General features: G+C 38.8%; 1 protein-coding gene across 2 annotated transcripts in view; it reads right to left on the bottom strand.

The window, feature by feature from the left end:
* Nucleotides 1-7,772: 7,772 nt before the first annotated feature.
* The window catches only part of LSM4 (LSM4 homolog, U6 small nuclear RNA and mRNA degradation associated), a 28,248-nt gene continuing 22,073 nt past the window's right edge, over nucleotides 7,773-13,947 (bottom strand). For both annotated transcript variants that reach the window (XM_072113907.1, XM_072113906.1), the window contains exon 5: nucleotides 7,773-9,537. In XM_072113907.1, coding sequence (XP_071970008.1) covers nucleotides 9,449-9,537 — 89 coding nt within the window. In that variant the 3' untranslated portion in view covers nucleotides 7,773-9,448. The remainder of the gene's footprint in view (nucleotides 9,538-13,947) is intronic.

The following is a 13,947-nucleotide window of genomic DNA, read 5'->3' as shown; positions in this document are numbered from 1 at the left end:
CCTGTTTTATTGTTTGATCAAGGGAGGCGTACAGGGTGAGATTCCATAACTCAAGTTGTTTGTGAACTGGATTCTACTTTATAAAGCTAAGGCATCCAGTTTTGTGAAAAGGTCTTCTAAGGGAAGTGTTGCACAATGATCTGCAGAGTGCTCTTGACTGGCTCTGCAAACAGAAACTAAAATATTTATAGTCAAGAGTACAGACATTTCTATGACACAAAGAATGTTTCCAAATGGTGTATACATTCTATACCCTAATCTTGTACACACACGTCATATAAATACATATATAGCATGTTTGCCCATGTGATAAAATGTTATTGATATTTTCAAGTTATTAGAAGTGGTACATTAACCCTTTCAGGACCTGGCCGTTTTTTGTTTTTTCATTTTTCACTCCCCATGATCAAAAATCCATAACTTTTTTATTTTTCCATGTCCAGAGCTGTGTGACAACTTGTTTTCTGCGTAACAAATTACACTTCATAGAGATGGTATTTATTATTCCATGCCGTGTACTGGGAAGCTTGAAAAAAATTCCAAATGCAGTGAAATTGGTAAAAAAAACCTCATTTGTGCCGCATTCTTGTGGACTTGGATCTTACGGATTTCACTGTGCGCCCCAAATGACATGTCTACTTTATTCTTTGGGTCGGTGCGATTACGGGGATACTAAATTTATATGGGTTTTATAATGTTTTCACACATTTAAAAAAATTAAAACCTCCTGTACAAAAATTTTTTTGTGGATTTTGCCATCTTCTGGCGCTAATAACTTTTTTATACTTTGGTGTACAGAGCTGTGGGTGGTGTCGTTCTTTGTGGATTTTGATGACATTTACATAAATTTTAGGACTGTTCAACCTTTTGATCACTTTTTATAGAATTTTTTATTTTTTTTTTATCTTCAACTATGGAGAAAGCTGAGACTGAGCATTAGTTCAATGACAATAACACCTTACCCAAAACGAACTTCCCCCATGTTACTTGACCACCGTTAACCGAATGTACTGGAGTACTTGGTAGTCTGAACTCTGCGCCCCAGCTCTCTGGGATGGGAAGCGTCGGAGGAGCCCCTATCGGGGGTCCCTCGGGTGGATTGTGTCAAGCGGTTGTATATTTGTGCCACCTACCCGTGGTTAGGGAAAAGAACCACATCTGTATTATTTTGCCACACCCATTTGAACTGTTTCAATTGTGAGTGTCCTCTTTAATACACCTTTATCTATCTTAACATATAATATTAGGGGTATGGGCAGTGCCCGTAAACAAAATATTTTATTTTCCCCATGTCCATAAAAATAAGCCCTCTCATTTGCATTGTTGAAACACATTTGACTGCTGATACTGTTTTGGTGATGCAACGCCCATGGATTCAATATGCGTTGCACTCCACACATACTTCACATTCACAGAGGAGGGGGGGGGGGTGAATCCCCCTCGACCCCCCCCCTTGAACCGTTTTCGGGGGGCGCCGATTGTTGCTATACCTGCAAGAACTGCCAGTAAGATGGCGTCTGTGATGTCATCTTACTGGCAGAGTGCCAGCCTATGCAAGTGGTGGCTGATAATACTCTGCAATACCTCTGTATTGCAGAATATTATCATGAACAAGCAATCAGATGATTGCTTGTTCATATCCCATGGTAAAAAAAAAAAAGTGAAAAAAAAAAAAGTTGTTCAATAAAATAAAGTAATAAATCACTAAAAATGCCCAAAAGCCCCAAAACATATAGAGACATAACTAAAAAAAAGTCTAAATCATAACCCAAACCCTACATATATAGTATCACCGCGTCCGTAACAACCTGTAGAATAAAGGAAATCATTAATGAACCCCCACGATAAATGCCGTAAAAAAAAAAGCTCCTTCCCTTCAGCGCCTCGTTGTGCGCATATAAAACAAGTCACTATGAAGATCTCAAGGGGTCCACAATATTTATAAAAGCTGTTTCTGATAGCTTGAGGGGTGCAGATTTGAAAATGGGTTGATTATATAGGGGGTTTTGATGCTAAATATGTAAAATTTCATTCAAAACTGTGTTTATCCCCAAAATAGTCAATTCTGAAAATCTGGAAAAGCGATATTCAATTTGTAAGCCGCGTGACATCAAAATAAATTATCCAGACATTTCAAAAATTATGAAAATGTAAAGTAGACAAATGGGAAATGTTATTCAGCAAGTTATTTAGGTGGTAAATCTATCTGCCTGAAATGCGGTGATTTTGAATTTCGAAAATGGCAAATTTTTCAAAAAATTCATCATATTTTCTTTTTCTTTTTTTTGTAAATAAACGCAAAATTTATCTGCCAAAATTCACCACTAAAATGAAGTACAACATGTGGGGAAAAAACATTCTCAGAATGGTTTAGATAAGTAACAGTGTTCAAAAGGTATAACCATATAAAGCGACGCAGGTCAGAATCCAAAAAATGGGACTGAGCCTTAAGCTACAAAATGGCTGCACCCTTAAGGGGTTAAAGGTAGCAGAGGAGAAACATTGTAATGTCGACAGTTATATGCATGAGTGACTTAAATTTGCTTCTGGACCCGGCCTTAGATAACATTTTTCCCAGCCCCCTTGGTTAATCCAGGGACTAGACTGCACTAGCTGCATTTTTACAAGAAATAAGGCAGCATGACCTAGGGTGCTTCCTATACCCTGGGATATGTGAACACACTTGCTATACAACGGGGAGAAACAGCCTATTCCGTATACAATACTTGTGCGGTAATGATAATGCCCGCCTTAGGTTATTTCAGTGGACCATATGCCTAGAGGTCCTTCAGACCATTCTCGCATAATAGCACGGTTTAGGGATGTTGAAACTGACACTCAGGGGGAGTTCACTTGGTCCACCCTTTTTGATTTTTTCTAATGATGGATAAGGACAGAACAACAACTTTCTTGGGGGAATATATAGGTACTTAATGCGCCTTACTCTAACCACTCATACTAATAGGATAGGCTGAAATCCTATCTACAGGGCTGTATTCAGGCCTCTTTCAAATTCATTAAGAAAGATTCTTCTAGGGAAGAGGAACTAATGGCCCAGTAATGTGAGGCTGCATATAGCCAACCTGCGAAGGGTAGGTGATACCTGGACTGTGTAAATGAGAGAGGGAAGAGGAGATTATTCTTCACTAACTAGAACTACTTCTAGCAGGGTAACCAATCTTGCAGTCTGTTGGTCCAGTTAATACACAGAAGCACTGCTTCCCTGAATATTTTGGAGAGAAGGGTGAAAATTAGCTATCTAGTATCCTCTAACAACAAAATTCTCAAAATCTTTACAGACTTTTATTAAGATCTATATACCTCCCACACGGCGTGTACTGATGATGAAATAGAAGCTACAACACTATGCCCTTCCCTGACTACAACACTATAACCCGCCCTTCCCTGACTGCTGATGAGTGAGAAGCACTAGAAGCCCCAATTTTCAGAATTAGAAGAAGCCCTTATAGGGATTATGCCACAACAATTACTTAAAAAAGCTCTGAAAGAGGTTAAAATATTTCAAAAACCTATTCATAATGGTCACCTGGAATTATAAATGCTTTTTTAAAATGTTGCTTTGCAGGTGCCTCTCTCTCATTGACCTTCCACCTTTGTTACATCACTGCTTTTAGAGTCTGCTTTCACCTGCTTTGTTCCAGTAGCCCCTACACTTACTGATCCCCAGCACAGAAATGCTATGTATCCTCCACCAAAGCCATGATACTGTTACATTCACCTTTGAATCCTTGTCACCGTATATGTGAAATATATATGCATATACACACAAATACACATTTACACTCACATATGTTCAATAACATTTACTAAATAAAACCTTCATCAGCTTCATTTATGAAAACTATAATACCGTCTATATTGTCCATAGCAACAAACAGCTGAGTTATACGTTTTTCGAACCCCTATAAAAAAAATGAAAGCCAAGCTAGGATTGGCTGCTAGTGGCAATTTAGACAGCTCTACCTTAACAGTTTTTATAAATATTTTTTCTCATAAATAAATAATAACATATATACTTTACTGAGGACAGAGTGGTGAAACTGACTGGTGTGCGTCTCCCATCACTGCTGGTCTCTGTATACGGTTGGTCAGCAGTGTATTAGAGTAGTCAGCCTATACAGATGCATAGGCTGACCTGCACAGTGACAGATCCTGCGGTTCCTCCATCAAACCCTGGGGATGCCATGGAGGCTATTGCCCCCCCCCCCCCCATTCCCGAACCTGGCGTACAGGCGGTGGAGATTGAGGTGCGGACAGGTGAGGAAGATGTATAGATGCTGCAGTAATGTTTGACCGTGTCACATACAGATGGCCTCCCACAGTTTGTCACCATTTACCGTTTCTGTTTGGTGCAGGACAAAGTTGTACCTCCAGATGCGGGATACCAACTACCTGCCAACTTTTCGTTCACGTCAGCAAGGGGTTAACACTATTTTTTTGTTTTATTCACTGTATAGCATAGATCAGTGGTGGCGAACCTATGGCACGGGTGCCAGAGGTGGCACTCGGAGCCCTTTCTGTGGGCACTCAGGCCATTGCCCCAATTTCACCAAACAGGACCACATCCATCAAATCTTCCTGCAGTCCCAAGCAATTTAAGGGATGCTGCTCTCAATGCTATTTTAAAGCAACACTTTACTGGCTGTTTGAAACTGCAGGAGAAGTGAGAAGGTGTTGACTGAGCTGCATTGTCTTTGGAGGTCATCCTGCTGGACCCACCATTTTACCTGGAGAGAAGCCTGTCGGAGTCTGAATTTGCCCATCTTCTTTCAACTCCATTGGTGGCCTTAGGAAAGCCAATACAATTGAATGATGTTGAAGAACAGGTAGCAATAAGTTACTGCTTGAAATGCCACGTTGGCACCCTGGTAAAGAAGTGCATTTTGGTTGTAGTTTGGGCACTTGGTCTCTAAAAGGTTCGCCATCACTGGCATAGATTATAGGTTGTTTATGTTTTACGGGTCAGTACGATTATGGCAATGTATTTCATTTAGATCACTTATGTTTAAATAATTTTTCTGGCTAAAAACACATTTGGATAGAAAAATCACTTGTTTATGCATCCCTGTCTGCTAAGATGCATAACATTTCGATTTTTTGTTAAATGAACTGTGTTAGGGATTATTTTTTGCTTGATGACTTGCACTTTTTATTGGAATCATTGTGGTGTAAATGTGACTTTTTGATCACTTTTTATTGCTTCTTTTGTTTGGTTGGAATTGTAAAAATCCTAATTTTTGGCATGTTTCACTTTTGTATGTTGTTCACATTACGGGTTTAGTAAAAAGTTGGGTTGTTACGGACGTGGCAATATGTTATATATGCGGTTTGTGTTATGATTTTCACTTTTTCTCTATATGTAGGAGTTTGGTCATTTATGGGGCATTTAGGGGAATTACTTTTTTTTTATGTGTATATATTTTTTAAAAAATTTTACTGTCCCACTCTGGGACTTGAACAAGCAATCATTTGATTGCTGATTGCTGGGGCGTGGCTAGGGACAGTGACTACCGCCTGGCACGCGGCAGTCACTGCCGGCCTATGGAGCGAGCAGGGCAGTCCGGAGTACAGTGATATTGTACCCCGTTTGTTCAAGCACTAGTGGCGAAAATTTTGGGTGACAGGTCCTCTTTAAGTAGTAATAATACATTAGTTAGTAGTCATAAACCAAGATGTCAAATGTATTTATTTTACATACAAATGAGGGAAAATAGCCACCAAAAGCTTATTTTCATAATTCTACTAGTAATGTACACGATCTATAAGATGGGGATGACATCAAGGGAGGCAAAGTGCATGCTTACGTGGTGTTGCGTTTCTGGTTACGTGGCATTTGCGGCGCGCTTCTGCTTACATGGTTTGCCTCACAATTACGTTTGAGGTAATGCATATGCACCATTTGTGCCGCATTTTTGCTTACGCAGATTTTCCTTTTGTGTCGAATTTGCATTGTGTCATGTGTGACTTGTGTTTATGCTTACGTTATTGGCACTTGCGTTTATGCCGCATTTACTCTTCCGTGCCATCACGTTTGAGTTTACACTTACATGCTGTTTATATCTTGTTTGCGTTGCGTTTAAACTTATATGGTGTATGCTTTGATGTATCACTTGCACGTTTACATTGCATGCGTGTTTACAATTCATATAACATTACATTTTTGCAAACACGGTGTAAACACAATGTCAACAGAATATTAGAATGTGCGTGAACATAGCCTTTAGATGCACATGGAGAAATCACAGCTCAACACTGCCACTATAAGAGTAGATTGGCATAACATATGCCCCCAACCCCAGCTCATCCTGTCAGTGTAGCAGCCTCTACAAAATGGTATGCTAATCTCCATATAAGGGAGTTAGTGATAGGTCCTCTTTAAGTAGAAAACATGCCTTCGCACAGCTCTTTACAGCGAAAAATAAAAAAAAGTTATGGATTTTTGAAGGTGGGGAGTGAAAAATGAAAACTCAAAAACAAAAAAGGGCCGTGTCATAAATGAGTTAAGAATCTGGTCTTCGCATTTAAGTGTTAACACTTAAGGTGTTAACATACACTCGCATAATGCAGTTGACAACCATTATGATAGAGGGCTCAGCAAATTAGTCAACTCCATATATCCTTAACTGTTCTACGGTATTAAAACCTGTTTCTGTTAGGAGATGGAAGCCATTCAGGATCTTAGCAGGCTCTTCAGACATGTGCTCTGTGTCATTTTATACAGCCAAAACCTGATGCTATATGCAATGGGAGACTTTCAATGAAAGTGAAATTAAGGGAATGACTTTGCTGTGTAGAGATCGAGGTAGCTCTCCCTCTTTACTGAAAGAGTTTAGACAATTAAAAGGTTCTTCTGTTTTTCTGTAAAAAAATTGAAAAGGTCATGTCAATCCCTTCACCATAGCACACATAGAAAAAATAAAATGTAACTATCCCATTATGATGTAATGACAAAGAAACTCAAATTGCTACCGTTTTACCACATAAATATTTGTGTTAAGCTTAAAGGGAACAGCAGAAACTTACCTAATAAACCACTACCAGTATGCGGTCAAGCAGCTGAACACCTTCCAGATGATGTTTTTTTCATGGCGCATGGTTGTGGCATCATCCAGAAAATCAACTTTGAAATGTAAATTTGTTGCATAAAGTCAGGGAGGCGCAGAGTTTAACACTGAATTCAAGCTTTCCCTGTATAAAAATGCCTCCACCCCTGTAAATGATAGTCCTGCATTCAGTTAAATCACTAACTAGATCTCCTGAAGTCTGGTGCATGGTGTAAGTCACAGGAAGAGGTGTTCAAGAGGCAGGAAGAGCTAGACTACAGTGTAACTCTCCGCCTCCTTGACTCTATATTACCAGTTTACATTTCACTTCAAAGATGATTTTCTGGATGATGGAACCATGCAGGGTTATGAAAGAGACATGATCTGCAAGGTATAAAGCTGCTAGACAACATACAAAAAGTAGTTTTTTAGGCCAGTTTCTGATTACAGGTTCCCTATAACAGTGTTGGTCCAGGAAAATAATTTACTCCTTACAAACCTTATGGGTGTCAGAATAAGTTCTACTGCCCTCCACACGTTTACATTTTTAAGATTTTAAAAACAATATACAGTAATATGTAAGTATATGCAGTCAAAATAAGCAAGTTATGGTTTTGAGGGGAAAAATATAAAAAGATGGACAAGTAGTCTGTTCTGAAGGTTAACATATTATTGTAATTTAAACAGTAGTAAATGAAAGCAAACAAATGTTTTCATGGAATTTATTATCACATTTTAAATCATAATTACAAAACTTGAAGGGAAAATTACAAATCCTGTTGATATATAACCTAAACATTGACCCTTGTAGGTGAAGTGTTCTGCACCATGAGTCTTAAGAAAATCTGTGTCCCCTAAATACAAACTTTTATATAAGCAAAAATGTATCAGCATTCAGCCCACAAATGTGTTATATATGTCCAGCAACAAAGGGTATGCTTATGATACAGGGCATCTGCATCTTCCGGGCAATATGTTAAAAGGGGTTGGCCAGGATTTATCCGCTATCCATGGCAAAAGAAAGCTCATGTACCTATGAGCTGTTCGCTACCTTGCAAACACCTTGGGGACACCGAGAACACTGTGTCTGCCCCACTTGAAACCCCCCTCCCCACCCCTTGAAAAAGATTGTCCCATTAGGGAGCTAAATGCTGCCCAACCCCTTTAAATTTATGTGACCTGGAAGCTGAAAGGTTCCCTTAGAATGCATTTAAACCTTTTCATTCAGGTTCCCAGCATTACAAAAACAATTGTAACTAAAAAAACATTGTAAACAGCAACCCAAGTTAATTTTCAAGGTAGAGAGAAAACAAAAAAAAAATGCATATATGTTGAGCTTTTAACATTCTACCAAAAAAAAATGCAAAAAATGTCACTGCTATATTTGGCAACCAGGGATATTAACTTTAAACCTGCTCCTTTAAAGGATAAAAATTTCTTTTTCATTTATAGAAAAAAAAAAAAAAAAAAAAGATTAGCTCCAGCTGTTGCCATGACTACTCCAAATATTTAAACACATGCCCAGAGCAACTAAAGAACTACAACCTCTGTTTATTTAGAACGTTTGTAACTAGACAAGTGGAGAAATGTGCTTTGCATGTTCTTGGTGGGGAATTCAATACATTGAATTTGAACTTTCCTGTAAGTGCTGGTGCCCATCATCCAAATTAGACTTAGTTTCTATGTACATGGTATGTAATTCCTGGTTGTGCAGGAATTATCATGGCTTATCCACAGTATACAGACGCGGCTTCTACTCACCTCTATAGTTGTAATTACAGGTTTTGGTCACTACACAGATCAAACTGCCTTTGGTTCCATGTCCTATGTTTACACTAGGCTAAACAATTACATGTAGGGGTGTTGTTCCCTTACTAGACATTGCTGGCCATCAATGATAATTCCTGGACAACCTCATGAGCCTGTGGTTTAGGGTCTCATGTCACCCTGTCACATTCTTATCCTTGTCCCAACTGGACTCATCTCAAGTGCACCTGTGCAGTGATGCAATGAAGCCAGGGTGCTATGCCAAATTCATTTTACTACTGTTGCAGCAGTGAAGAGAAAAACAAAAAAACACACAGGCCGATTTGGGACCAAAACTGACTGTTTAGGAAGACATGTGGGTGGTTTAATGTACTAAATGACCCTGACGGTTTTCCGAGCAAGTATGTCAACCATATTAATGTAACACAGCAGATAATTCTAATACTTCAAAACTGTGATAGTAAAATTAAAAACTTCTGATATGAACACCCTGTTAAACTCAAATTTTAACATCTACTTAAACACAATGTTTGCCCAAACAGAAGTTATCAAGTTACATTTTTAGGATAAAAAAAACAAAAAAAAAAAAAAAAAAACACCTAACAACCATTAAAGGTTCATTGTTTTCCAGCTTGCCGACCTGGCTTTTTATCTTGACCCCCTCGACCTCCTCCTGGCATTCCTCTACCTCGTCCTCCAAAGACACCTATAGAGATATGAAAAAAAAAAAGGAATTTAATATTCAGTGCATTTGATTTGTTTAGCCCACAATGGTCAAAATGCCCACTATCTGGTTAATATTTGTTACTGGACACATACATGTCCTCAAACTATTTAAACAAAAATTACGAAGGTATATAGCACTATTGCTTCGGTTGCCAATTAAGATGGCGGTAGGCCCATTCCTCCATTTATCCTCCTCATCCAATGATGAAGGACCCTCAAAGCAGCACTCCATGACAACCACTACATTTTGAGACTTGATGACCACACAGAAAAATATTTGGCTTAAAATTATGCAGAATGAGCCGGAGGGGGTTTTTCTCAAAAACAAGGGCATACGAAGCTAAAAGAAGAGCAGATCCTGACAGAGGGGGCTAACACCAGAATGTTAGTGTGCTTGGTTTACAATCCTTTATCCTGGAGGCGATTGTCTTTTAAAGCTCACCTATCATCAGGTCTCTGTCACTACTACCTGTTGCAGCAACTCACAACGATTCCGTCCCAACCTTTATCTAGTCAATTCATACATTAATCCTTGTAAAATCATCTTTATTATGTAAATGAGGCTTGGCGCACGGAGAGAAAAAGTGATGTCACCCCTGTTTCCCTTCCCCTCTCGCTCATGTCTGTGTGTAATATATAGTAAAGCATTGCTAGTGTCTGACATCAGTTACACAAGTGCATGACATGTTCTGCTATATACATGTGTGAGACACAGACATCAGCTACACAAGTGCCTGACATGTTTGCTATACACATGGCTGCATCCCGGAGCAGTTGAATACACACACAGGTGGAGATCTGTTGTCTCCGGTAGCGGGGACCTATGTAAGTAGGGTCCGCTGCCCTCCTCCAGTCACTGCCCTCCTATAGGGCGCACCGGACTATAAAGGCGCACTTTGGATTTCTAAGGAAATCTTAGGTTTTTATGTGCGCCTTATAGTCCGGAAAATATGGTATATTACAATGAACAAGTGATCAAATGATCCCTTGTTCATGTCCCACCTTGGGACAAGATAAAACAGTAAAAAAAAAAAAAAAAACAGTAATCAAATAAAACAAAAAAAAATTAAAAATCACCAAAAAAACAACATCCGTAACAACCCGTACAATAAAATTGTCACTGAACCCGTACGGTGAAGGCTGTAAAAAAACCTCACAAAAATTAAATTTTCACATCTGACCGCATAAAAAGCGATCAAAAAGTAAAATTTACCCCAACATGATACCAAGAAAAAGTACAGCTTGTCCCACAAAAAATAAGCTCCAACACAGCTCTGTAAACAAAAAAATATGTTCTGCCCATTGTTACATGGCGAAACAAAAACAAGCAAATTTCTTACAAAATAAGTTCTATATTCTGCAAAACAAGTTAATCATAAAAAAAGACATATAAATGGGGTATCGCTGTAATTGTGATGACCCATAGAATAAAGATAACACATTTTTATGTTATGGTGAACGTCCGGCGGAAAAAAAAAAATGCTAAAAACCATAAACAAGAATTAATGATTTTTTTAACCTCCACCAAGAAAATCTAATAAAATCTGATTATTAGCTATTGAGCCCCCCCTGTAAATAATGTACCTGAAAAGTGGATCTCATCTACAAAAAAAAAAAAAAAATCTCCCATAAACATTTTATAGCCTGTAAAATGTGACATTGCAGATCTGCTCTGAATGGCGCCTCCTTCCAATCTATGCCCGGCCGTGTGCCCATACAGCAGTTACCACCACATATGGGGCATCCTCATACTCAGGAGAAATTGGGTATCAAACTTTGTGGAGTTTTTTGTCATTTAATACTTTGTGACGGTTTAATTTTTGGCCAAAATTAATATATTGTCTAAAAAAATTACAGCTTGTAAATTACACCTCCATTTTATTTTAACCCCTGTGAAGCATCTAAAGGGTTAACAAACTTCTTAACCCCTTCCCGACATGTGACGTAATAGTACGTCACATGTTGGGTCCCGGTACATGGAGAGGGCTCGCGGGCCGAGCCCTCTCCATAGCCGGTAAGTCTTTGCTGCATATTGCAGCAAAGGCATACCGGTAACACCCGCGATCGGTTTCAAAAAGACGGCCGCCATCTTTCTGTGGATCACCGCTCCCCGTGACGTCATCGGGTTAACCCATTCATTACAATGTGCTGTCAGTATGAGTAGTGAAATCCCCATACTGTAGTATGGCAGTATATGGTAGGATCGATCAGACAACCTAGGGTTAAAGTACCCTAGGGAGTCTGAAAAATAGTAAAAATAAAAAAAAGTTAAAATAAAAAAATTATAATAAAAAAACCTAAAAATTCAAATCACCCCCCTTTTCCTAGAATTTATATAAATATAAATACAGTAAAAATCAGAAAAACATTAGGTATTGCCACGTCCGAAAATGCCCGATCTATCAAAATATAACGGTTTTTCACTGCGTTTAACCCCGTAACGGAAAATCGCGCCCAAAGTCGAAAATGGCACTTTGCCATTTAAAAAAAATTTAAAAATTCTATAAAAAGTGATCAAAAGGTCGTACAGTCCTAAAAATGATAACATTGTAAACAAAATCCGGAAAAAATGACACCACCCTCAGCTCCGTACACCAAAGTATGAAAAAGTTATTAGCGCCAAAAGATGGCAAAATCCCCCCAAAAAAATTTTGTACAGAAGGTTTTAATTTTTTTAAATGTATGAAAACATTATAAAACCTATACAAATTTGGTATCCCCGTAATCGCACCGACCCAAAGAATAAAGTAGGCATGTCATTTGGGGTGCACAGTGAAATCCGTAAAATCCAAGCCCACAAGAATACGGCACAAATGTGTTTTTTTTACCAATTTCACTTCCCAGTACACGGCATGGAATATTAAATACCACCATTTTGAAGTGTAATTTGTTACAAATAAGTAGTCACACAGCTCTGTACATGGAAAAAATAAAAAAGTTACAGATTTTTGAATGTGGGGAGTGAAAAATGAAAACTCACGGCGGGAAGGGATTAAAGTTGATTTTTTACACATTGAGGGGTTTAGTTTCCAAAATGGCACGATTTATGGGGTTTTACTGCTGTTTAGGCCAAATTCAGTTTAAGCTGAGGCGGTGCCTCTAAATAAGGTTTTTGGCGATTTTCATAAAAATGAGAAAAATTGCACCCAAAATTCTGAACCTAGAAAAGAGAGAGGATGCATAAAACCCTGTGCCGATATAAAGCAGACATTCCGGAAATGTTTATTATAATGGTACTTGGGTGCTATGACTATCTGCCTGAAAAGCAGAAAATTTTGAACTTTGTAAATGACTAATTTTTAGAAATTTTTGCCAAATTTCAATTTTTTTTAATAACTAAACACAAAAGATATCAAAATGTTTCTATTACTTTGAAGTACAATGTGTGACGGTAAAACAATCTCAAAATCCCCTGGATGTGTTAACCCCTTAACGCTCTGCGCCGTAGCTCTACGGCGCAGAGGTGTAAGGAGTGTATGAAGAGGGCTCACGGGCTGAGTCCTCTTCATACAAAGGTGGGGGTTTTTGCATATTGCACAAAACCCCCACCGCTAATAACCGCGGTCAGTGCTTGCACCGATCGCGGCTATTAACCCCTTCAACGCCGCCGGCAAAGTCGCCGGCGGCGTTTAAAAGACGGCGGCGCGCGGGCGCCGCCTTCTTTTTTCCGATCGCCACGCCCCCGAACGTCATCGGGGGGGCGGCGATCGGTTGCCATGGTAGCCTCGTGTCTTCTTTTGACACGAGGCTATCTGGCAGCTGCAGATTCGTTACAATGAGCCAGTGGCTCATTGTAATGAATGTGCTGCAAAAATGCCATATATTGCAATACAGAAGTATTGCAGTATATGGTAGGAGCGATCTGACCATCTAGGGTTAATGTACCCTAGATGGTCTAAAAGATAGTGAAAAAAAAAATAAAAAAGTTTAAAAAATAAAAAAAATTAATAAAATATTAAAAGTTCAAATCACCCCCCTTTCCCTAGAACGGATATAAAACATAATAAACAGTAAAAATCACAAACATATTAGGTATCGCCGCGTCCCAAAATGCCCGATCTATCAAAATATTAAAACGGTTACAGGCGGCGGTGACCTCCGAGGCGGGAAATGGCGCCCAAATGTCCGAAATGCGACTTTTACACCTTTTTACATAACATAAAAAATGAAATAAAAAATGATCAAAATGTCGCACAGACCTCAAAATGGTAGCAATGAAAACGTCGCCTCATTTCGCAAAAAATGACCCCTCACACATCTCTGTGCGCCAAAGTATGAAAAAGTTATTAGCGTCAGAAGATGGCAAAAAATTTTTTTTCTTTTTTGTACACATTCGTTTAATTTTTGAAAATGTATTAAAACACAATAAAACCTATATAAATTTGGTATC

This window comes from Engystomops pustulosus, chromosome 1 (assembly GCF_040894005.1).
Source record: "Engystomops pustulosus chromosome 1, aEngPut4.maternal, whole genome shotgun sequence".
In the NCBI taxonomy this organism is placed as follows: Eukaryota; Metazoa; Chordata; class Amphibia; order Anura; family Leptodactylidae; genus Engystomops; species Engystomops pustulosus.
This window is presented reverse-complemented; position numbering and strand designations above follow the sequence as displayed.